This window comes from Mangifera indica, chromosome 16 (genome assembly GCF_011075055.1).
Source record: "Mangifera indica cultivar Alphonso chromosome 16, CATAS_Mindica_2.1, whole genome shotgun sequence".
Lineage (NCBI taxonomy): Eukaryota > Viridiplantae > Streptophyta > Magnoliopsida > Sapindales > Anacardiaceae > Mangifera > Mangifera indica.
In genome coordinates this window covers 5,332,264-5,359,477 of record NC_058152.1, presented here as the reverse complement: position 1 = coordinate 5,359,477, position 27,214 = coordinate 5,332,264, and the positions used below count along the sequence as shown (strand labels likewise).

The 27,214-nt window shown below is 34.4% G+C and overlaps 1 protein-coding gene across 1 annotated transcript; it reads right to left on the bottom strand.

Annotated features, from left to right (window-relative positions):
* Positions 1–215: 215 nt before the first annotated feature.
* Positions 216–13,387, bottom strand: LOC123199048 (ATP-dependent RNA helicase DEAH12, chloroplastic-like). Its single transcript, XM_044613853.1, has 3 exons — positions 12,347–13,387; positions 8,047–11,176; positions 216–1,558 (listed from the first exon to the last, which is right to left on the bottom strand). Exons 1-3 carry the CDS (start codon positions 13,169–13,171, stop codon positions 345–347), a joined length of 5,169 nt encoding a protein of 1,722 aa, XP_044469788.1. The 5' UTR covers positions 13,172–13,387; the 3' UTR covers positions 216–344.
* Between the last annotated feature and the right edge of the window lie 13,827 nt (positions 13,388–27,214).

Sequence of the window (27,214 nt, the reverse complement as noted above, 5' to 3'; positions counted from 1 at the left end):
CATGGTTGCGAACAGGGAGATGATGATGGTAAAGACGGAGCCGAGGTATCATTGTTATTGGCTTTGGCACTTTGTCTAGTGATAAATGGTGTGGGATTAGCATTTGGGTGCAAATTTTTGTTAAATATTAGCTTTTGCTTGTTGATTATTCATCTCTAATGGTTCGGCAGTTAAGAACATTTTGTAAAGAATGCTTTCTATGTGATCAGACAAACTTATAGAGACCGACTACTTTTATTTATCATATTTATATTGAGGATAACAGGGAAAAAGAAACAATAGCTGTAGTTATATACAATGATGAGTAAATATAAACAAAGTTACATAACAAGGGTGAGTTTAAATTATATTATTGACATGTGAATAGCCCTCATGTGGCCATAGCAGTCCTCTGCGGTATTATAGTAATCTAAACACACCCAGCAAACGTGTTTCCCACACTTGCATTCAACATGGTTACAGCCGTCCACCTTCTCAATCGTGTATCCACACACTGGGCAAGTCTTTACATTTTCTTTCCCTTGGCACCACTCCTTCAGTGATACATCTGGATCTTCCTTAAATTCTTTGTACTTTTCACAAGAAAGGAATGGATGGTGCTCCAAGTGACATTTGGTGCAAGTCTCCGTGAAACACGCTCCACAAAAGAATGGCTCCCCTTCTGTTTCTGGATCTGCAACTCGATATATCGAAGGGCAATCAGGAGATGGGCAAAACCTGTAGGTACCCCCACTCGATGCCACATATGAGCTTAGCGAAGCTCTAAACAGTTCCTCCAACTTCTCACTGGTTAAGAGACACCTCAAATCTGCAAGTAGAATAGGAGTCTTACAGCCCCCATGAGCACAGCATATTGGAAAACTATCCAAGTTTTTCATTGCCGAGTCACACTGCTCCACCAGGCATGATTGACAAAATGTATGCCCACAACCTTCAAGCCGATAACTTTCCTCAACTTCACATAAGCAAATGGGGCAGGCATATTCACTGCCATCTCTCTCAGCTGTGCCATCACTCTTCAGGGCAATCTCATAAACTATCTCTTCCACTTTCTGCTTCAACTCTTTGTCACCCTTCATGCAAATGACCTGGCGGCGGCTATTAAGTGTAAACTCAGCCTTTGGAACCCTCTCTTTGAGCCCATGAAGGTCTGGCCCAAATTTCTTAACAACTCTTTTCATCAGGTCAGGAGGAAGAGCTCCACCTCGGAGATGAATTTCTAATTGCTTGCTTTCATGGAAAGCAAAAAGGGATTGAATCAATTTTTCCTCGGCAATAGCAACATTCTCTGAAGAACCAAAGATCCTTATATTATGGTTATGCCTGTCAAAGATAATGCAAGTTTTTGTCTCTTGCTGAAGTGACTTCTTCAGATTGATGCCCTCTCTTGAGAAGAGATGCTGTAAAATGGATGCACTAAGATCTGCATTATTTATTGTCTTCCCTCTCATCAGCTCTTCTATAGGTCGTCTCATGTCTGCCACAGTTTTAGTTGCATTGGCAGATATTCTCACCCGGTAGGAACCATTGTCATTTCTGTCTAACCGGCATTCTGTGCCTGCAAATGAAAAAAATTCAGTCGTCATATCCCCATATTTTAGAAACATTAATGAACTTCCATCAAGTCATACTGCTGAAGCATGGATAAATTCATAATAACGGCAATTGAATAACCGTGTAATAGTCAACCAAGGATTTTATTCATAGGAATTCCCCAAACTATTAATCTCATATAGAAACCCTAACAAAAGACCTTCAAGACTAAACTCATTTAGTGGCCAAATGAGTGTCATACAGCACCTGATCAGATATCCCTAAACCATCAAGCTAAACCTGAACAAAATTGACTTTCAAAATCTTGGACAAGGATTCTTACCTATCCGACAACATGATCTTCAGTCTAACACATGATTCGAGGATCCTCAGCAACCCAAAATATGACAATTGGAGATGAATGATGATAACTTACAATTTCGCGTAAGTCATCCAAGACTCAAATGCTATAAAAGTGACAACAGAAACTTCCCTATTGCCACGTTCAACTACAAGGTCCTCCATGTTATTGAAAATGTTGGAATCTTTACTCAAAAAGTTTTAAATTGGGATGATAGCTCACATTTTTATCATTTCTTTTGTATGAAAAGTAAAATAGCACAGGAAGATAAAATATCATCAAAAAAGGATGAAAAGCAACAAGGACCAACAGATAACTTCAAGATATGGCAAATGTATATACAGTGTAAATTTACAGTAAAATGAAACTATATTTGGAACTTGTGCATTTGTTAAAAGGCTCAAAAACATGAATTATTTAGGAACATTCATTAAAATATCATAAATCATAATATAGAATATGTTGAGTTGTAAATAGATTAGGAAGTAATGAGCTATAAATAGATTAGGAAGTTTAATTTGAAATCTCTTAAATGGAGGGATTAAGTTAGATTATGAAGCTTAATTTAGAATCCCTTGAATGGAGAGATTAGACAATTTTCTAGATTTAGAAGTGATTTAATTTCCTATTTTTCTCTTGTAATCTCCTATATAATATTATGTAGTATCAATTAATAAATCAGAAGAAAAAATTTAGAATTCCTTTTATCTCATATTTCATTATATGGTATCAGAGCCCTAGGGTTTTTTGAGATTTTCTCTTTTTCTTTTTCAAGCAGCCTTCATTGCTATCATTCCTCCTGATTTTTTTCTTCTCTAATTCCTATTTGGGTAGCCTTAATTGCTGTGAATTTCTTTCACCATGTCAGCCTTTGCAATCATTGTCTCTAGCATATCTAACCCATCAAAAGAATCTAATTTTGTTCAGAAAATTGGAGATTTACAAAATATTTGGGCCTCCTATAGGCTCAATGGGAAGAACTACCTCAAATAGTCTCAATTTGCCTGCACATACCTTAAGGGCAAAGGAAGACTTAACCATCTTCTTGGAACAGGACCAGCAAAGGATGACCCAACGTTTGAAGCATAGGATAAGGAGGATTCTATGATTATGTCCTGGTTATGCGATTCCATGGATCCCATGATTAAAACACATGCATGTTTTTGGCTACAGCAAAGGAGATTTGGGACTTCATTCGTCGCATATATTTGAAGGCTCATGATATTGCTCAAGTGTACGAGATCAAGGTCAAAACTACAGCTACTAAGCAAGGAGACAAATTTGTTACAGGGTATGCAAATCTACTACAAAATCTGTAGCAAGAACTCGATCATTACCGAGTTTTTGAGATGAAATGCCCTGAGAATGCTGCCATCTTGAAGAGCTTCATTGAAAAAGACCATGTCTATGATTTTTTGGCTGGATTGAATCTTGAATTCGATCAAGTTAGATTACAAATCCTTGGCAAGGAGGAGACACCGTCTCTAGAAGAGACAATTTCATTGATATGAGCAGAAGAAAGCCAAAGGAGTGTTATGTTTGAACCACAAACTGTGGAAGGGTCAGCTCTAGTAGCAAAAACAGATCATCAAGAGAAAGGAAAGAGTGATCTGCCTAAATACCAGGGAGAGAAAACCAATAAAAGGAGAACAAGGACAATCTCTGGTGCACCCATTGCAAGAAACCGAGGCACACAAAAGAGAAATATTGGAAGTTGAATGGTAAGCCACCAAGTCGAGAGTGGGGAAACCGTGGGGGGCAGTAGAGACCTCAAGCACACATGGCAAAGCAGCCAAAAAACTAAAGAAAATTCTGCAATAAAGGGGTTCAAGAGTGAAGAAATTGAGAATCCTTCTGGAGCTTCTTCTTTGGCTCTTTCAGGTAAACCTTCATTTCCTCTTTGCACGAATGCCTCTGATAAATTTTATGCCAACTCTTGGATAATAGACTCTGGTGCCATAGACCATATAACCCTCACATCTTAACTCTACCACACTTATATCTCATGCCCAAGTAACAGAAAAATTGTAGTAGCCAATCGTTCTTTAACTACTGTTGCAGGGTTTGGAGATATACATATCACACCTACCCTTATCCTTAAAGATGTCCTCCATGTACCAAAACTGTCGACCTTGTTTCCGTTCAAAAGCTTACCCATGATCTTAAATGTTATGCTATTTTTTTTCCTTTTTATTGTGCTTTTTAGGATCAGGGCTTAGGGAGGAGGATTGCACTTGCTAAGGAAAGAAGCGGCCTTTACTACCTTGAATCATCTCAAAAGGGTAGGAGTAATTTGTCTTTGTCTTTTCTCAGTTCCTCGAATAAAGATACTATTTAGTTGTATCACCTACGCTTAGGTCATCCATCTTTTAGGGTTTTAAAAATCATGTTTTCTCATTTGTTCTAAAGATTAGATATTTCTGAGTTTCATTATGACATTTGTGAATTGGCAAAACACACTAGTGTATATTTTCCAATTAACAATAAAAGAAGTTCTCATCCTTTCCATTTAATTCATAGTGACATATAGGGTCCTTCTACTATACCTAATGTTTCTGGAGCTCGTTGGTTTGTGTTCTTAATTGATGATTGCACTCGGGTTATATGGCTTTTTTTTCTTAAACAAAAATCTGATGTTAGCATTGTTTTACCTAATTTTCACTTAATAGTTCAAAACCAATTTGAGGTTAAAATAAAAAGTTTTAGAACAGACAATACTAGAGGCTACTTCAACCAGATTTTGTCACCCTACTTTCGTTCACAGGACATTATCCATGATTCATCATGTGTTAACACACCTCAACAAAATAGGGTAGCTGAAAGAAAAAAAGGGTATCTACTTAACACAACCCGAGTTTTACTCTTTCAAGGAAATGTTTCTAAGTCCTATTAAGGAGAGGCTGTTCTTACTACCACATATATGATAAATAGACTTCCCTCACATGAGTTAGCCAACAAAAGTCCCATAGCGATCCTTAATAGTTTCTACCCTCACTTGAGAACTTCTAATGGCCTCACACCTAGGATATTTGGGTATACTGCCTTTGTTCATGTCCATGACCAACATAGAGGCAAACTAGACCCTCGAGCCATCAAATGTATCTTCCTTGGTTACTCATCCACTAAAAAGGGATACAAGTGTTACAATCCTTCATTCAGAAAATTTTACATCTCTGCAAATGTCACCTTCACAGAAAATATACCTTTTTTCTCCAAATCCTCTCTTCAAGGGGAGATTTCAATGATAGATGACGGTACTTGTGAATCCTTTAAACCTCTTAAAACCCTTGACCTTCCTCATGTTCCAGCTGGTGTTGTTGAACCCAAGTCCTCTGGGCCAATCACATTTGAGTCACCTAATTTTGCCTCTGAGTCAATCACATCTAAGTTACCCAATTCTGTCATTGAACCTAAGTCATCTCTTGTCCCAACCAGTGTCACTCACAATTTTCAAAGGTTTTCTCAAGTGTATTCAAGGAGAAAGGTTGTTCCAGAACTTACACAGGTCCAAGAATCCAACTCAGACTCTGGGAATGAAATCATGATAAGATTTGACCCACTTTTACACACACAATCTGTTCAAACATCTACTAACCCAACAGATGACCAAGACCTTCCCATTGTTATTAGAAAATGTACCAGAGAGTGCACTAAACGACCATTCTATCCACTATTTCACTATGTCTCTCTTAAGCGACTGACACAAGCCCACAAAAAGTTCATTGTAGGTTTAAACACCATAGTTATCCCTAACACTATTTTTTAGGCATTGTTAAAAAGGGAAAGGAGGGGATGCTATGAGAGAGGAGATCAGTGCATTAGAAAAAAATAAAACATGGGAGATTGTTGATAAACCAAATGGGAAAAATATTATTGATTGTAAGTAGATTTTCACATTGAAATACAGGACTAATGGATCATTTGAGAGATATAAAGCACAATTGGTTGTCAAAGGGTACACTTAGACTTATAGGGTTGATTATCAGTGACTTTTGCTCTAGTTACAAAAATGAATAATATGAGAATTTTGTTATCATTGGCTGCCCACTTCAATCGACAACTCCTATAGTATGACGTTAAGAATGCATTTCGACTTAGATGAAAAAATCTACATGAACATCTCATCGGGATTTGAGGGGGACATAGGTAACAAGGTGTGCAAGTTGAGAAAGACCCTTTATGGATTAAAACAATCTCCTAAAGCCTGGTTTAGGAGATTTGCAAAAGTCATGAAGGATTTTGGGTACAAACAAAGCCAAGGTGACCACACTCTCTTCATTAAGCATTTAGCTGTAGGGGGAGTGACTGCTCTTCTTGTCTATGTGGATGACATCATAGTAACTGGGAATAATGAGAAAGAGAAGCATGAATTGAAACAGAGACCAGTAAGAGAGTTTGAGATAAAAGAATTGGAGAAATTTAAATACTTCCTCGGTATTGAGGTGGCATATTCCATACCAAGGATCTTCATATCTCAGCAAAAGTACGTGACTGATTTATTAACAGAAACAGAGAAGATTTGGTGTAAGTCAGTCTCTACCCCAATGGATCCCAACCATAAGTTGGGAGAAGCTAAAGGAGAACCAGTTGTTGATAAAAGAATGTACCAGAAGTTGGTCGATAGACTCATATACCTTGCTCACACTCGGCCAGACATAGCATACTTGGTGAGTGTGATCAATCAATTCATGCATGATCCAAGGAAACCTCATCTTCAAGCTACTTACAGGGTATTGCATTACTTGAAAGGCAATCCGAGGAAAGGAATCTTGTTTAAGAAGAACGATACTCTTGCTTTAGAAACTTACACTGATACTGACTATGCAGGTTCTCTAGTAGATAGATGATCAACTACAGGGTATTGTACTTTCCTTGGAGGTAATCTGGTAACTTGGAGGAGTAAGAAGCAAACTGTGGTGGCACGATCATCTGCAGAATCAGAATTCAGGGCTATTGCTAAAGGATTATGTGAACTACTCTAGCTGAAAATTATCCTAGATGATTTGAGAGTCAAATGGGAAGGTCCTATGAAACTCTATTGTGACAACAAGTCAGCTATCAATATTGCTCATAATCCTATACAACATGATAGGACAAAACATATTGAAATTGATAGACATTTCATTAAAGAGAAATTAGAGGAAGGATTAGTGTGTATATCTTATGTTCCATCAGAACGTCAATTAGCTAATGTTCTAACAAAGGGATTGAACAGTTCGAGGTTCCATGATCTTGTATTCTAGCTGGGAATGGAAGACATCTATTCCTCAGCTTGAGAGGGAGTGTTGAGTTATAAATGAGTTGTAAATAGATTAGGAAGTTTAATTTGAAATCCCTTAAATAGAGGGATTAAGTTAGATTAGGAAGCTTAATTTGAAATCCCTTGAATAGAGGGATTAGACAACTTTCCAGATTTAGGAGTGATTTAATTTCCTATTTTTCTCTTGTAATCTACTATATAATATTGTGTAGTATCAATTAATAAATCAGAAGAAAAATTCAGAATTCCTTTTATCTCATATTTCATTACAGAATATTTAAAAAATATATGTATATTATTAATCAATATAATGCTTATATTTTGAGTGTAACATGCAATAAAGTTTAGTCCAAAGACTCAGAGGCCCGTGCATCAGATTGGCCTACTAATCCCTTCTTTTAGGAAAATAGCAAGAGAATAAAAATAAATATAGTTGTGTCCCAATCTCCTAACAACAGTGAAAAGATTGGGACATGTAGTCCTATCCCAACCGATACTCACAATCCCCCAAACATAGCCTAAGGGTTCCATAAGTAAAAAATTTTAAAAAACTAAACTAAAAAATACAAACGAGAGAGAACTCAAAGATAGGGGACTTAGGTAACAATACAACTGGCCAGATTTAATGAATTCACAATGTAAATTCAAACTGAATACAATCACTTCCTAGTTACATATTTTATGAGTGTGGTGGTTGTTTGCTTACAGTAAAATCTCAACAAAGGATAATTTTTTTTAATTATTGGCTTGAAGATTATGTGATAATCAGTCATTCATCATTCTTTTTTCATAAAAATATTGTCATTGAATTTCTCAACAAAAATTTCTTGGCCAATTTGATTATCATTTAATGAATATTTGGATACCTATATAAAAGAGTAAGTAAAAGCACCTTTTTGGGGGGCTGAAATCAGAGAATAAAGTTGCTCCTTGATTACAGAATAGACCGACACTGGGCAAGATAATGAGGTATGAAACAACTGCTGGCACTTTATTTTCTGCCATGTAAGACATCCAGGCAATGTTTTCCCTTCCAGTTGCTCCAAAGCTCTTGCTGCCTCCAAATGTAATCTTCCATCGAAAGTGATAAGAGATCTGATGAAAGCATCCTTTGATTCAGGCTCAAAAACCTGGACTCGAACACGGTTACTCTGGGGATTTCTTTTAGGCATAAAGTGAGATATCTCTCTTAGTAGTGCTTCTTCTAAAACATCACACGGTGGACATTCTACAGAAGCTCCTCTCACCAGGAAAAAATCAAGAAATCTCCTCTCAGTAACTTTCCTCAATTCATCTAAAACTTCATCTTCAGAAAGTTCTTTATCAAGTCCACTTATCACAACAGAATCCATACACTTTCTGCTTACTTCACATCGAATAAACCTGCCTCCAATTGTAAGATTAGAAAGATCATTAATCAATAATTCAGCCTCACGAAAGTTACATTTAGCAATTGCAACCCCCTTACTGTGCCTACGAGGCCAGGAAACTCTTGCCCTGACTGCAGGGAATGAATGAGTTTTATCAAATCCAAAAGCTGCCCGTGATGGTAGTACCTTCAGCAGAGAACCACCGAATTCAACTTCATTCAGCTCTGCAGCTTTTCTGGCAGCATCTGGGGTAAGAAATGTTACGCTGCCCCACTTTTCATTATCATCGCTATCTTGTCCAGCACCTGTAAACTTGTGGACAGCACAAATACTACCTGAGGATTTTTTCTCAAGAAACATTAAAAGCTCCTTATCACCAAGGATATTTGCATTTGAATGAAATACATCAATGGTTAAAAATCTCTTTTCAAGTTCTAAATGCTTGATTTCAGCACCAGCTCCAAAAAGTGCCAAAGATGGTGAGACACCAGCTCCATGATATAAACACTTCTCTATACACTCATTAAGCAACCATCTTTTTTCATACTCTAATACATTGTTTACATGGCCAACAACCTTATCAATGTCCTGTGAAGAGGCAAAAACAAGAATCTGATTCCGATCTATGTTTACTTCAATACCAATCCTTTTATCCATATAGTCAGCCCAAAGACGTGATAGAAAGGAATGGACATTACTGTTAGACTTCCCACAAAACTTTTTAAGGAGGATACTGCCAAAAGCAGTGATCTTTCTGACTTGCAACTTCTGCTTTTCCATCTTAGAAACATCAAACAAAGTAGCAGAACAAAGGGTAGACAAACTCTCAATATCAAAGGCAGTAACACAAACCAAATATTGATTACTTGCTGATAGCAGTTCACTGAAAACAACCCAATTTGGCTTCTGACCAAAAATTAACAATGAACTTGATGGATGAATCTGAACATGTTGTCCAGTCAGCGCCACTTCATAACCAAGTTGATCATACCCAGAGTACATAGCCACATTTTCAGAGAGGGCAGAGAGTATAATCTCCTTCAACAACTTATCATGCTCAGTACACTTTTGAGGATCCCAAAGCCAGTAACTAGGAATAATACAATTAAGTTCCTTTTTTAGGCAAATCTCCAACTCCTTGATTGTTTCCTGACATCTCCACATGGATTTGGCATTAATACTGTTTTCCCAGCACCATTTATTTCTCTCCTCTTTGGGGAGAGACTCCCATTCCTTGTATACAGAGAGCAGAGTAAAGAGATCACCATTTTGATGACAAAATTGCACCTTAAGGCAATCAGCTTTTAGCTTATCATCATCAGTACCAACTCGGCAAAATATACTGCTAGCATTTGCCATTACAGCAGCAAGAACAACACCCTCCCGGCCCAAGCGATTATTAAAACAACTTATAACCAATTTACCAAGTCGAGGCTCCAAGCCCAATTTAACCATGGATTGACCATCTTTTGTTAATTCGTAGGCATTATTGTTCAGCTTAATAGCACCCAATTGAACAAGATTCCTAATTGCCATTTCAATGGCTTTGGCACTGGGTGAATCCACAAAATCAAAACTCTGTACATTCTTCATTCCCAATGCAAGTATCCTCAGAACAGCAACACCAAGATGAACTCTGCGGATCTCAGGCTCCTGATTGGGGGACATTGATTCAAAAGTCCACTTACTGTATAGTCGGTAACATCTGCCTGGTTCTGTTCTCCCAGCACGACCAGCTCGTTGATTAGCAGAACTCTGGCTGATCCAGCAAACTTCAAGAACATTCATACCAGTGCCAGGTTCAAAACGACTCTCTTTGACCATACCAGAATCAATCACATACTTGACCCCTGGAATTGTTAAAGATGTTTCTGCAACATTTGTGGCAAATATAACTTTTCTTTTCCCAGGGTAGTTCTGGAAAACACGAAGCTGCTCTTCAAAAGTAAGTTTTCCATGCAATGGCAACCCAACAGCCGAAGCAGAATTAAACTTCTCACAAGCCCACTCAACTTCCATTTTAGAAGTTAGGAAAGCAAGAATAGTACCTTCTTTCTCTGTTCTGTGAACCTCTGCAGCCATCCTCACAACATCAGAAACATATGATGCAATGATACCAGAACCAGAAGTTCCCTCCGTAGTGTAAGGGACATATCTGACATCCACTGGAAATTTTCTCCCCATCACATGAAAAATTTTACAATTAAAGAAGTAATCTGAGAGCTGGTTTGCATCTGCTGTTGCAGACATTATCACAAGCCTTAGATCAAACCTCCGGCCTAGTAAATCTTTAATCAGTGCCAAAAGGAGATCAGTGTTCAAGCTCCTTTCATGAGCCTCATCAACAATGATGCACGAAATCCCAGATAAATTTCTATCATTCATATAGTGTTGCAGTACACAGTGGTCTGTCATATATATTACCTTTGCATCAAATTGCTGAGCTGATGAAAAAGTGGGATAACATATTACTGAATCATCCCCATAGCACCCACCACTTTCTTCTCTGACCCTATGTGCCAATGAAACAGCAGCAATCTTCCGAGGCTGAGTGCATACAATGGACCTATCAGCACCTACTCCTGAGTCAGCAAGAAACTGAACCAGTTGTGTACTCTTTCCAGAACCAGTCTCTCCAATCAATACCATCACCTGTACAAACAACATTCAGATGGAAGATGAAATAGCACATCAAAAAGAGTAAAAATCCAGATACATGTTTATATCGGAAAATCTACTTGTTATCAAATTACAAAAGATAATCAACCAATCAAATATCACAAACAACAACACATTATCAATAGGTGTCAGATGCATGAGAAAGTGATAATCTAAAAGAAACAACACAGAACACAAGATGATCTAGTAACATGCAAATAGTAATGTAAGAGCAAAAAGAGCAGAGTTGGGGAAATTATATTTCTGTATGAGTGGCCACATATGGAGGAAATGTAGGTAGAGATTCCCCGCATATTCACGAAAGAGAACTTAAAAATATGCAGGTCGTTCTAAAACACACTCTGTCAACTGATGTATCAATATCCAATTTACACAGTTTAAGGGTTTATATAAGTTTTTTTTTTTTTCTTTTTTGGATGAGCATAAGAAAAAATAAATTCATTTTAAGGTGATCTTCTGCTTATTCATGCGACATTGTGCAAGCTCTATAACTGCAATGTCACATGGAAATGATATCCTGTGTCCATTCCTCTGGGCATGAATAGCACACAAAAGGGGATTCGTGTGACTTTCTAGTAGCAAATGTGGATACATAACCCCCTTCTGGTGATTTATGTCTTGCCTTCAGCTTCTTTACATCCTATTACACATGAACCCACACAAACTAGTGGAAGGTTGCACTAAAACAGGTACATTTTTTCACATTTATTCATGTTAAGGTGCAATGGTCTAATACTAATGAAATCGAACATCTAAATGATACTTCATAATGAATGTAATCTTCAAAAACAACACTCATATCAGTTTTCATATATCTCATGTTCTTTGTTCTTTGTTCTTCTGTTTGGTTTTGAGTAGTGAAGTCCATCAAAATAACCACAACCTTCTCAGTATAAAAATTCAGAGCCTATTCTCCATAAAGTACGATCTCTTGTAATCGGTCCAAAACTAAAAAAATGATCAAAATCTATTCCTTATGATTCTTTCCTTGTTATCTTGATTTCCAAAACTTTGCACTAACAAACAATTTAACAGTTATAAGAAACCTATTTATAAGCAAAACAACAACCCATCAACACGAGAATAAGAACTAAACACTCTACAAAAAATAATAATAATAATAATAATAAATAAATAAAATACCTGGTCATCATAAATTCTCTTCAAAATCTCCTGCCTTCGAACATAAATAGGTAGCCCAGCTTCAAGCCTTTTACACTCCCTAAAAATTAAAGCCTGTATCTTCCCCCAATCAAATCGCTCATCCTCAAGCCTAAACAACTCAAAACCCAAGGCTGCTTCTCCACACTCATCCTCCATACTCAGACACCCTATACACTTCAAAAGACACCTCATAGAACTCTTGAACTCCCTCAATCGCCACACGATCAAGTCTCTCTCTTGCTGCAAAACATTCTTCTCCTCAGTCAACTCATTAAAGAATTTCAAACTCAGCCGATTTCTACCACTCATCTTCGCCGAAACCGCGGCAATTTGATCCAATTTTTCATCCTTCTTCCTCTGCCACTTCTTGACCGTCTCACCTTCCATCAAACTCCTGATATGATCAGCAAACAAAAGCTTCAATCTTTCCTCCAGTTCGTCCTTGTCAGACGGAACGACGACGTTCGCAACGAGCCTGGGAGTCAAGTTGTGGACCCCATGTAGGCGGGACTCCCAGAGACTAATCATGGCGTTGAGGGTGTCGACCCACTGGCCGAAGAAGAAAGAGCACTCGGTGGGGGAATAAACTACTTTTTGGTGACATAAATTGAGCTTAGAAACAATGTTTTCCAGGTGGAGTTGCGAAAAAGGGGAAGAAGGACCAGAAAGGTGAATAACAAAGTTAGGAGCGGCGGCCGGAGGTGGTTGAGGACGGATGGAATTGGGCGGCAATTTGGGACGGTAGTGGTAGTTGTAATTGGGCAGTGGTTTATAGGAATTGTTACGGTGAAAAGATCTCTTCATGGCATAGAGATGAATTGATCTGAAGTTGAAGTCGAAAGAGAGTTGAAATTGAGATTGAGATTTGAGATACTGAATGTGAAGTAGAGAGAGAACTGAGAATTTGGAGTGTCTAAAGAGTTGATGTTCGTTTCCTGATTCGCTAGGGAAGTGGTTGGTATGTTTGTTACTTTTCACGATTCTAGAGCTTCAGTGTCACGTCAAGGAGACTCTGCCTTCCTGCACAAGTCCCTTAACTATCCCTAGTCACTCTGGTCATTCTAAATTATTTTTAGTTAATTTATAAATAAATAATATAAAAATATATAATCAGGAAATGATTTTTATTAATGAATCAAATTCCTGGACTGTTAGTCTGGGAACTATATAATATGTTTACAATAACCCCTTCTTATTATTATAATCTGTTTGCCTGATTTTAGGTACGTATTGTTAATTTTTTATATTGGTATGTCCTTTTAGAAATTTATATTTATTTTATTTTATTTATCAAAATTTATTAATTAAAATAACCCAAATCCAAATCATTTAAATAAAGTTGATCAACTTTTTTTTTTTTAAAGATTTACCCAGATTTAATTAACACATTATATTTTTTAAAAATTGTTCATATATAAATAAATCTTAAATTCATTTTCAACATTAAAATTTCATATATTCATCCCACATATTAAGAGAAACCGTACATTCTCATTTTTTGATGAAATTTTTGACAATTTATGTAAATCTTCAATAATATTTTTATGATAATACCTTAAAACCAACCGTTATTGTTGTAATTAGAAGTCTACACAATCAGTTTTAGTATGGTTTAAGAACTTTTTAAAACCAAATTTTCAAAAATAGTTTGAAAAAATTGTCAATAACACTCACAAGTAAGTTAAAGGGCATATTATTTTTTACTTTGTTTTTTTATTTGAGTTAATGATGAGTTTCCAGTGTTTCTAATGGGGTGCACGTCTGTGTATATTGGTTTACAAGGTCATATATCATCAACAAAATTTAAATTTAAGATAAGAATTATGACAAAATCGAAAACTACCTTAGTTATATAATGTCATACACACCCATGTATTGCATTGAACAATGAAAATAAAAAAGGGCGTTTAACCTAATTTTCAATATTTTACACACCCCAACCGTACACCAAAATAGAGAGAGAGAGAAGATTTTTTATTGTCGAAGGGACATCATTGATCAATAGAAAGCCAAGGCAACGTGAAGAACTAGTTTGTTCATCAAAAGACAAGTAACTGGTGTTCTTTCCTAGGCCATTGATATGGATTTTGATAAGTTTAGTTACCATGGTGTTGAACCATGATATCCTTGAATATCCTACAATGTTATGATGACCAAATTGATGGTTTTGTGTGTTATCATGTGAATTTCTTGAATATGTTAATACGATGAAACTATGATTTTGGTGATGATTTATAGTCATGAGCTATTGTTCTAAGTCTATAGTTGTATTGTGGTTAATGAAAAGATTATTAGGACGTGTAGAGATATACTTTAGAGATTTTGTATGTGATTGTATTGTTGAAGGTCTGGTCGGAATGCAAAGAAACAACAAGATTGCAATCTCTAAACCGTGATACACAGTCATGTATGATAGTATACATACCTATGTTTCGTTTGAATTAAAAGAGGAAATTTTGTCTTTCACGTGTTAGTCTAAGGAGAAACACATATGATTGTGTGGTATGGGGACACACATCAGTGTATGACTCCCCAAGGGTGTACACAGTATCTAGAAAGTGACACACCTATGTATGTGCATTGAAAAGCACATAAAGGTGTGGTTATAGCCACACACTCATAGATAAACACATAGAGGGATACGAGGGTGTAAAGCAAGGACATACCCATAAGTCCATCAAGAAATGGGAAAAAGGACTACTTGATCCCTGAGTTATTTGCAAGAAAAGGAAAGAGAAAAGGAGAAAAAGAATATAATAGAAAGACTTCAATAAGACAAGAGAAGTTAGCTAGTCATAAAAAGGTGTTTGATTGTGTGAAAGATAGTACAGACCTCGATCGAGTCAAATTTGGATTAAAAATTAATAAAGTTAAAGAAAGTGGTACACATTTAGATAGCTACCAACTATGTGTATAAGTGGTGAGATGTGTGAAAACAATAGGTTATATAAGAGATAAATACCTATGAGATACATCATGCACACGGTATCAAGGCATATTAGTTGCACAATTTAGTTCAGGTGTACATAGTAAAGGATGTGGTCTTTTTAATTAGTTCCTTATGGTAGAGACCATCAAAGGATAGTTTTTAAATAGTAGTCTTATAGCTAATGTGTGTGGTAACAGAAGGACTGCAACCAAATTCCCTTGTTGGGTTTTCAAGGCACCAATAATTGATAATGTGGCGAAATTAAAAATTTTTAAAACAAATGAACCCGAAAAACCTTAACCAAGACACCCATTTTATGCATAAAATTCATCAACCTTATGGCTTGAGACAGAACCTTATCCAACCTTCAAGAGGCGGTGTCTTGGTATTCATATGAAGCATGAACTTAAGAAGAGGCAAATACAGGAGAGGAGGTCGTTAAGGCTCTTAACTAGAAAGTGTGTTCATAAGAAGGAAAAACAAATAAAGTTGGCAAATAGGGTAAAAATTCTATGTACCAATAAAATGAATGCATGCCTTAAATATATACGTGTTTAGGAGTCCATGCATGACTAGAACACCACACGTCCATGACTCTTCGAAAACACCATGTGTCGACCTGCTCAAGAAACTTGCACCGTCAATATATCTTATTTTTCATATGGTATCGACTAGCACAACTTAATGGAAAGGTTGACACCTCATCCCACCAAGTGCACAACCAGCCATTCTCATGCGTGGTTGTGCACTTAGTTAAGGCATGGCCAAACCAGACCTTTCAACCCTATTGGGCAAGCCTAATCAATTTGCGATCTCTCTCTTCTCCTTAAACATTAAGATTATTAGTAAATAATCTTTGTCTCTAAGTTCAAATCAACTCATTTTTATGTGCGATCATAAGTTCTCTATAATGATGAAAGAGTTTAGATTCAGGTCAGATTTAGACACAAACTAAGACTAGTCCCTAGCAAGACATTATGGTCACCCAAATGACAAAATGTAAACAAACACCTCTTAAATTTTTACAATATCACAGTTATGAGCAATTCAATTTTTTTTGGTCAATTAATATTTCTCAAGATTGAGGCATAAGAACGTGTTTATCCCAGTGACCCCTTATTATGAACTGATGATACACATCAATGACCAACACTGATTATGCTACAAATTAATCCTACTATGACAATAAATTCTAGTAGTCATAAATATCATTCAATATTCTCATGTGAGATATTTTCTCCTATACTTAAGAGTAACAAATCATTTATTAATCAATCATAGCTTCTATGTATCTCATAATATGAAAAATCATTGCGTTTATAGTTACTTTAGTTACAACAACATTTTTTATAACATCAAACCATACTGATCCTTACACGAAATGGTCTGATAACCTCAAGTCAAAGGATCACATGTACTTACAGTATTCAAAGGATTTATTTTATACACTCTAGAGTAACTATCTATATGGATATCCTTTAGTTGGGTCTATCCAGTGAACATTTCTATAACATGCACTCATATGTTACACTAAACTATCTACAAACAATTTTGACACATGAGAATCGTTGTCATCTTTTAGTGGGATCGTTCAACACTATGATAATTTCATCATTATTACATATACTTTTATTTATAGTAATGTCAGGATAAAGAGTCAATTGCATTTGACATTTGTAATTATAATTTTATATTAATCATTAATAAAAAATTTTATTATTATTCAGTTCATATATAAACTAATTATATAATCGTATGAATAAGATGCTCTTTCAATGAGAGTACTATGATGAAAGGAATCAGACAACTAATCATGAGAATTCTGTCATACATTAAGTGGATATTCTAGAAACGTCTACAATCTCAACATTATTATAAAAAATGGCACATGTAATGATGATAGGATTATCATAGTATTGAGCAACCCTACTAAAAAGTGGCAATAATTTTCACACATCAAAGTTGTCTATAGACAACTTGGTGTAGCCCATAAGTGTATGTTGTGGATATGTATACCTAATTGACCCAACTAGAGGATATCCATCTAGATTGTTACTCCATTGTTTATGGATTAAATCCTTTGAACACCATAGATGCGTGTGATCCTTTGACTTGAGATCACCAAACCATTTTGTGTAAGGATCAATAAGGTTTGATGTTATCCTATGTGTTGTTGTAATTGGGGTAACCATAAAAGTAGTGATTGCCATATCATGAGATATATGAAGGTTATGGTTCATCAATAAAGGATTCATAACTTTTAAGCACAAAAGAAGATATTTCATATATGAATGACATCTATAATTGCTTGAATCAATAGCCTAGTGGGATAAGGTTGTAGCCTAATCCATGTTGTTCATTGATGTGTAACAATTCATACCGAGAAACCAATAAGATAGACATACTTCTATGTCTCAACTTTGAGAGGTATTAATTGACAAAAGGATTGAATTGTATGTAACTATAATATTATAAAAGTTTAAGAGATATCTGTTGACATTCTGTCGTCCAAATGGTTATGTTGTTCAAATTTGGCCTAAATTTAGGCACTACTAATTCAATAAAGAGCCAAGAGATCACACGTACAAAAGAGTTGAATTAAACTCAAAGGCGAGGATTGTTCGTTGAAAATCTTAATGTTTAGAGACGAGAAAGATTGCAAATGGATTAGGTTTACCTATTAGGGTTGCAAAGGCTCGGTTAGGCCATATTTTGATCAAGTGCATAGCCATGCATGAAGCATATCAATGGTGCTCTTGGTGGGAGAAGGTGTCGGACATGCATATGTATAGTGCCAACTAGTACCATGAAAGTTATGTGTTGGCAACACACACATGTGATGCCAACCATGCAAGTGCTTTAAGAATGTAAATCATTCTTTATTGAGTGCTAGTCATGCAAAAGTGTTTTAAGAGACTCTGTGTGTAAGTTGTCTTCCGATTGTGCTGAGACTCTCGAACACATATATAAATTAAAGTGTGCATTCACATTAAACACACATAATACAACATACAATGACAAGAAACCCCAATCACTCTCTTTTTCTTTTTCTCCTTTCCATAAACACAAGAACATCTAGTCAAAAGTCCTAGTAGCCTCTTTACCTAGATTTGCCTATTTTGTGTTCATGTTCCATGTGGATACTAAGACACCACCTCCCAAGGGTTGGATAACATACTATATTAAGCCACATAAAGTTTTGAAGGAGCCATCAACATAGGTATAACACTAAAACACCTTAAGAGTGTTTTTGCATGTTCATGAATCTAGTATTTAAAACGGGTACCCGATTTAGGCTTTGAAGATTGTTTTAATTTTAAAATTTTAAATTCCACTGTGCTACCAGTTATTGGTGTCTTGAAAATCCTACAGTGGTATTAGAGACATTATTTAGCATATTTTTCATAAAAATATATATCTATAGTTAGGTTTGATTAATTTTATATATTGATGCATCTAATTGGTATTAATCAAAACTGGAATAAAATTAGTAAAGATGATTTGCAATTATGTTGTTGCATGATTTGTTGAGTATCATGTACAATATAAACTATGTTAAATTATTAAGTGATGGTTTTTTGAATTTTGTTTGAGTTTTGTTGATGTATTAAAGTTTAAAATAGGATGAATATCATAGGTTTCATGTTGTTACATGAAATTGCCCATGAATCATGTTATTACATGATTTGAGAGTTGTCACTCGTGGGAGTACGGTTTCTCTAAAAATTTGGTGTATAGAAAAACCACCATGCATGGGTGGCACCAAGCCGTGCATAATGGGTGTCTAGTGGTAGTCCTCATCGACGCCATGTTATCAAGCATAATTGGACTTCTTTGTTACAGTTGTGTCATTACACAATGCCAACCTTATACCTTGGTTGGTTTCCAACTGTGTCCCAAGGCTTATTGTCATGCCCTTTAGTTGTACATGCTTTTGGAAGTTTGTTGAATTTTAAAGCAAGGTTGGACAATTCACATGCACACCCAATAAAGTTGAAAATATCAATTTAGTCATGTTTTATTAAATTGAGACCTAATTAAGATTTTCTTGAGCTTTGAAGTTGAATTGCAATTTTACAAAATTTCAAAGACCAAAAAAATTTGACACTTGGAATAATAATAATTAAAATTTAATTTTTAATTGGTATGTATATGTATGGATGTATGTATGCACGGTGTCTAGTACACAACTAATTGACATATGTGTAAGTTTATTTTATCTATTTCATTTTTATGTTGTAATTCTTAAATATGGTTTGTTCGCCTTGCCTTGATCCTCATTCTTCTTTAGACAAGGTTGTTATTTTTCTTAAAAATCTGTAACTAGGAAACAAAGTCATATGATTATTAAAAACTTGTAAACTGGAGATGAAAGGACAAACGTGAAAACTCGAAAATGAAGATTCACTTAGGTTGACTAGTTCAACTCCTTTTGACTTGAGAAACTTGACATTAGTTATGGTTGTGTACTAACATGTTTTATTTTTACATTGTAGAATGTATGTATAGATTTTATTTTAAAAATATTGCCTAATATGTGACTTAAAATCTAATGAGACTAATAATAGAACCTTCAATTTAAATATTAAATCGAAGATTTAATTGGTATCTTCTAATATAACACACTAATTAAGGTCTTATTCATTGAAACCTTTTTCACCAAAGTAAATAGTACACTTCTACCAAACAAAAAATTAGGAATTGTTTATATTGGGTCTGACATAACTAATATATTTTGTCTGTTTGTCATAGCGAAGGTGACGTATATTAAAAGTATGAGTAAGGAATGCATTTGTCAATGCAAAGAGATATGTAATATACACCCCATTGATATTGGGAGTCTCATTTAAAGTCGCATGATTTGTTAAGATAACACCTGACTTGAGATTATAGGCTTTTGGTGATTAATTTAAAATTTACCTATTTAATTAATTCAAACTTATTCATTAGAGTGAATGGGAGAATTAATACAATGAAATCTCACTCTACTAAGAAGTTCATTGAAACTTTTTGAGTACAATAGTGAGAGCTATTGGTTTGAAGAAAATAGTGGAAACATTTTAATTAATTAAATATGTAATTAAAATAAATATTAATAATTAAATAAAATAACTAATTCTTTTATCTATAAATTGTATATCACAAAATCGTCATGTCAAACCCAATGTATCGATCCATTCTTGAAAATAAAAATAGACTTATTGAAAACAACTTCATTGATTGGTATAGAAAACTTCGAACCATTCTACATCAAGAGAATAAGTTGTATATTCTTGAGAGGTTGTTATCCTTTGCTTACCTAACAGGATAAGGATACTTTTAATAAGCATTTTTATGACTCCGTGGAAGTTTAGTGCTTTATGTTGAATTACATGTCACCTAAATTTCAAAAACAACATGAGGAAATTGATACACAATTCATACTGATATACCTTCGAGAGTTATATGACACTCATATGAAGATTGAACAATATGAGATGTCAAGTGTGTTGTTTGATTATAAACTTTTTAAAGGAGGCTAAGTTGACCTTTATGTGATTAAGATAATTAACTACATTGAGTGGTTGGCGAGTTTGGACTTCATCACAAACAATGAGCTTGCCATTAACTTGGTGCTGAAATCTCTCCCTCAGTCATGGGCTAATTTCATTATTAATTTTAACTTGAATAAAAAGGAAAAATCCCTTGAGGAGTTATTGTATATGCTCAAGATTGTTGAACAAGAGGTATAAAGGGTAACATCGATTAATATGCTTATGATTGAAGCCCAAACACCTAAAGTCAAAGCCAAGGCTAAGTCTAAGCCCAAAGTGAAGAAATAACTTGATACTGCTACTCAACCTATAGGTGATATGGGGAAAAGAAAGGTTGTTTGTTTGTATTGTGGAAAGACAGATCACTGGAAAAGACACTGCAAAACTTTTCTAGAGAGCAAGAAGAAGAAAACAGCTAAAGATTCTTTTTCAAGTATGTTTTTCATTAAGATAAACTATTCTCCTTGTTCATCCAAGGTTGTAAACATAAGATGTGGTTTTTATATTTGTTCTGATATGTAGACGCTATGATAGAGTAAATTGCTTGCTAAAGTAGAAGTGGACCTACATGTTAGAAATAAAACATGTATTACTGTATTAGTTATAGGGGTTTATTATCTTAGGTTTCCCACTAAGCTGGTTTTAGAATTAAAATATTATTATTATGTTCCTTTTGTTTCTAGAAATTTAATTTCTATGTCTATTTTGGACAAAAACAAATATTTATTTTCGATTGCTAGTGATACTATAACCATTAATTTAAATAATATTTTCTATGAAATGGCTAAATTGTCTAATGGTTTATATATTTTAAAATTTGATAATGAAATTCTCAATATGTAAAGCAATAAGCAATTAAAATCAAACGAATTGAATCGCACAGATTTGTGGCATTACAGGTTATGTCACATAAGGCTGAAATGCATATTAAGGCTCATTGAACAAAAAGTCTTGTGATCATTTGACTTCCAATCATATGATAAATGCAAATCATGTCTATTGGGCAAGATGATCAAAATGCCCTTTACTGGTTCGATAGAGAGCTTATAAGTCGTACACACAAAAAAGTTGAATCAAAATCAGAGGTAAGGATTATTTGTTGACAATCCAATAATCCTAGCATTTAAGGATGAAAGAGAGATTGCAAATGGATTAGGTTTCTTCATTAAGGTTGAAAAAGTCTAGTTTGACCATGCTTTGACTAAGTGCACAGTCATACATGAAGCATGTCTGTCATGCACTTGGTAGGAAAAGGTATCGACTATAGACATGTATAATGCTAGCTAACACTATGAAGAAAGTAATGCACTAATCGCCACACATATATGGTACCAACTGTGCAAGTGCTTTAAAGATGCTAATCGTATTTTATTAACTGTTAGTTGTGTATGAATCTTTTAAGAGACCTATGTACAAGTTGTCTTCTAGTCATGCTTAGACTTTTGAACACACATATAAATTAAAGCATGTGTTCACATCAAACACATACAATATAACATACAGAAATAGAAAACCTACTTGCTCTTTCTTTCTCTTTCTTCTTCCTATGAACACAAGAACATATAGTCGAGAGTCCTAACAACCTTTTTGCTTGGATTTACTTCTTTCATGTTTATACTCCGCGTGGATATCAAGGCATTGCTTTTCAAAGGTTGGATAGCATACTGTCTCAAGCTACTTGAAGTTTTGAAAGAGCCATTAATGTAAGTATAAAATACAAGATGAGTGTTATTCATGTTCATGAATCTTATGCCTTGGTTTAGGTTTTCAAGATTATTTTAATTTTAAAAGTTTAAATTTCACTGTACTACTGGTTATTGACTCCCTTAACTTTGTTAATAGGTTAACCAAATTGTCACGATTTGTTTTCATCATATGACTGAAAGTTAAATGATCTTAAGATTCTTTGTTCAAGGAGCCTTGATATGCGATTCGATCCTATATGGCCTAGTCTACAATGCCACAGATATGTGGTATTCAGTTCATTCGATGTTATTCACTTATTGTTTTGCACTTTAAGAATTTGATTATCAAGTTTTTAATATAAATAAAACATTAGACAATTCAGTTATTCTATAAAGAATATTATTTAAACTGATGGTTATAGAAACTAAGTTTTATAACAAAAGGAACATAAGAACAATCTTTTAATTCTAAAATAGCCTAGTGGATAGCTTAAGATAATAAACATATATGACTAATATAGTAACACGTGCTCTATTTCCAACACATAGGTTAACTTCTCCTTTGGTGAGCAATCTACTCTGTAACAATCCTTACATATTAGAACAAATATAAGAACTACATTCTGTATCTACAACGCAAGATGAATAAAAAGAATAGTTTATGTCAATGACAAACATACTTAATATAAAAGCTTAAGTTGTTTTCTTCTTCTTATTCTTTAGAAAAGCTTTGAAATGTCTCCTTTCGTGACCTATACGCTAAGTAGCTATATTAGGTTGTTTATTCGCTTTGGTTTTAGCCAGCCTTGATCATGCCTTTACCCTTGGCTTTGGATTTAGGTGCTTGGGTTTTAACCATAAGCACATTACTTGAAACTCCCTTTTGTATCTCTTATTCAACAGTCTTGAGCATATAAAACGACTCCTTAAAGGATTTCTCCTTCTCATTTAAGTTAAAATTTATGATGAAATTAGCCTAAGACTTAAGGAAAGATTTTAGCACCAAGGCCAACTTGGCCTCTTTCAGAAAGTTTGCAATCAAACAATGTACTTGAAAACTTTTATTATTCTACCTTCGCACAAATACTAGATAACTTTAGAAGGTGTGTAAGTATGTACGGGGCATCCATTTCCTTGTTTTTTTTTTTTTAAAGCTTGGGTGACATTAAAGTCAATATGAGGCATTAAACTTCCACTAAGTCCTCAAGATACTTGTTAAAAGTAACTTTTTCCTCCTAAATGACATTGGGACTAGGCTTATGGGGCAATGACCATTCAAGGATATACAACATTTTTTCCTAACACAGTATTATCTAGAGATTTCTATACTAATAGTGAAGTTGCTTTTAGTGAGCCTATTTTTTTTTCAAGAATTGATTGACATGATCTATTTGACATGATGATATTTTTATCTACAATTTACAAATAAAAAGAATTATTAATTTTATTTAATTATTAATATTCATTTTAATTATGTATCAAATTAATTAAAATGTTTCCACTATTTTTGTCAAACCAATAGCCTTCACTATTATACTTGAAAAGTTATAGTGAACTTCCTATTAGACCAAGATCTCATTTTATTAATTCTTCCATTCGCTTTATTAAACAAGTTCAAATTAAATGAATAGGTAAATTTCAAATTAATCACGAAAAGCCTATGATCTCAAGTCAGGTGTTACCTTAATAAATCATATGACATCAAATGTGACTTTTAATATTAATAGGATAGACATTACATCTTTTTGCATCGAGAAATGCATTTCTTACTCATACTTCTAACATAGTTTACTTTCACTTTAGCAAATAAGCAAAGTACAAAAGTTTAGTTAGATCCAGTATGATCAACTTCTAATTTTCTGCCTAGTAGAAGTTTACATTTTGCTTTAGCGAACAAGGTTCCAATAAAGGGCTTAAATTGGGCATCATATTAGAAAACACCAATTACATCTTAAATTTAATATTCAAGATTGGGGGTTTTAATTAACAATCTTATCAGTTTTAAGCCACATATTAGGTAATATTTGGAAAATTAAAACTTATTCATAAATTCTTCAATGTAACATAAACGTACAAGTACACAATCATAATTAATGTCAAACCTCTCAAGCCAAGAGGAGTTTGACTGGTCAACCTAGGTCAATCTTCATCTTCGAGTCTTTGCATTTGTCCTTTCATATTCAATCTTCAAGTCTTTAATAATTATATGGTTTTATTTCCTTGTTACAATTTTTTATGAAAAGAAAATACAATATAATCTAAAAGAACAATATAGAGAAAAAACAAGGCGCGTAAACCTTATTTCGCAATTAAAATACAAAAATGCAATAAAATATCAAATACATAGGCCTATTGGTTATGGACCAAGCACCATGCATACATACATCCATACATATACATCCTAATTAAAAATCCACCCCAGTGTTAAATTTTTCTGGTCCCTAAAGTTTTAAAAAACTTTAATTCAACCCCAAAGATCAAGAAAATCTCAATTCAACAAAACAGGAGTAAAGTGACCTTTTTTTACTTTGCTAGGTGTGCAGGTGAAGTGTCCAACCATGCATATGAAATTTAATAAAATTCCAAAAACATGTATGATTGGGAAGCATGGTTGTAGTGGCATAGAGCATGACTAGATATAAGAATGTCGAGTCATGCCCTTCAATCTACTTCCAAGCGTGTCTAGGTCATGGGGAAGTATTAGAAAGGCACAAGACATGGTTAGACATGGGGATGTTTAATCATGCCTTTCATTACACTTTCAAGTGCCAAGGAGGCACTATGCTAGCTAGCCATCAAACTTGCATAGCTTCGTGTCAACCATGCATGGTAGTTTCTAGGCACAAAATTTTCCAAATTTTTCTCATGAAAGAGAACCCAAAAAATTTCCCAATTTTTGGCAAGCCATGGTACCAAGATAAAGGAATACGATATGTAAACCGTACTCACACTAGCATTAACTCTTAGATCATGTAACAACATGATTGAAGGGTGATTCATGTAGCAACACGAAACCTATGACATTCAACCAATGTTAAACCCGCAATATTAACAAAACTCAAGCAAAAGCTCATAAATCATCACTCAATAATTTAACACAATTTACGTTATTCATGAAACTCAGCAAATTGTGCAATAACACGAATGCAAATCATCTTACCAATTTTAATCTAACTCTGATTAATCCCAAATACATGCAATAACATATACAATTAATCAAAACTAATTGCATATATAATTTTTCATGTAAAATATGCTAAATGGTGGCTCTGATACCACTGTTAGTTTTTAGGGCACAAATAATTAACAGTGCGATGAAATAAAAATGTTTTAAAATAAAAAAAGCTGAAAAACCTTAACAAGATACTTGTTTTCTGCATAAAATTCATGAACATACAAAACACATATAGATGTCATTCCCACTGTGGCCACAAATTCTAGTGATCATAGATGTCATTCAACATTCTCATGTAACAAATTTTCTTATAGGCTCAAAAGTGACGAATCCTTTATTAATTAACCATAACCTCCATATATCTCATGATATGACCAATCACTACCTTTATGATTACCCCAATTATGGTGGCGTGTTGGTAGTATCAAACTATATTGATCTTTATATAAGATAGTCTGGTGACCTCAAGTTAAAGGATCGCATGTTTCTTAGTATTCAAAATTTTTATTCTATAGACACTAAAGCAACTATCTATATAGATATTCTCTAGTTGGGTTTGTCTAGTAAATATGTCTATAACGTGCACTTATGTATTATACCAAACTGTCTATAAACAACTTCAACACGTGAAAATTACCACCATCTTTTAACAGGATCACTAAACACTATGATAACTCCATCATCATTACATGTGCCCTTATTCATTATAATGTCAAAATTATGGACATTTCTAGAAGGTTTACTTAATGTGTACATAGGATTCATATTATTAGTCGTATGATCCCTTCATCACAGTATTACCATTTTAAGGGTATATTATTTGTACGATTATATAACTAATTGATATGTGAATTGAATAATAATAAATCACTTATTAAAGATTAATATAAAAATACAATTTTAAATGTCAAATTCAATTGGCTTTAGGACACCTACCCTAACATCCCCATGTGACCAGGGTATCATAGTAGCTAACCCAATAGGTTGTATGATATGTGTGCAAGACATTATAGATAGTAGGCATTCGAGGTTTCATTTTTTTTCATTAAGACATTAAATATACAGAGATCAACTTAGGCCTTACTACGTTTGTGGGTGCCCAATGGGATGTCAGAATCTAGTTTTATGTCTGTGCAAGGAGTAAAGAGTCACTATTTTACTGATTGTTTTCACTCCAATATTCTTTTATTGTTGTTTTGCATGTAGAGATGAGTAAATAGGTATGTAAAGGAGTCAACAATCTAGCGAGTAGCTACATGAGGGTAGGAGGCAAAATCGTCATTATTAGATTTTATGTCATTTGTGTATTTATGCTTTTAGTTTGAGGATTGTGGATATTTATACACTGATTAATGGTTTTAGACAATTTTGTGAGCATTTTGTTTTTAATCAATATATTTAGTTCATTTATTACACCTTTTCGCACGTATATCATAATTAATGTCATACTTTAAATATCTGTTGTCTTTAATTTGGAAGTCAAGTATTACATGTTTCTTTGAATCATATTCTGTGCAAGGATAT

What these genes read in the sequence shown, in the direction of transcription:
- LOC123199048 (XM_044613853.1), bottom strand. Translation starts at nt 13,171, where the DNA reads ATGAAGAGATCTTTTCACCGTAACAATTCCTATAAACCACTGCCCAAT. An exon ending in AGAGAATTTATGATGACCAG is followed by an intron (nt 11,177 to 12,346) that starts GTATTTTATTTA and finishes TTGTTTGTACAG; the next exon opens with GTGATGGTATTGATTGGAGA. An exon ending in GATTTCAGCCCCCCAAAAAG is followed by an intron (nt 1,559 to 8,046) that starts GTGCTTTTACTT and finishes TTTCATTTGCAG; the next exon opens with GCACAGAATGCCGGTTAGAC.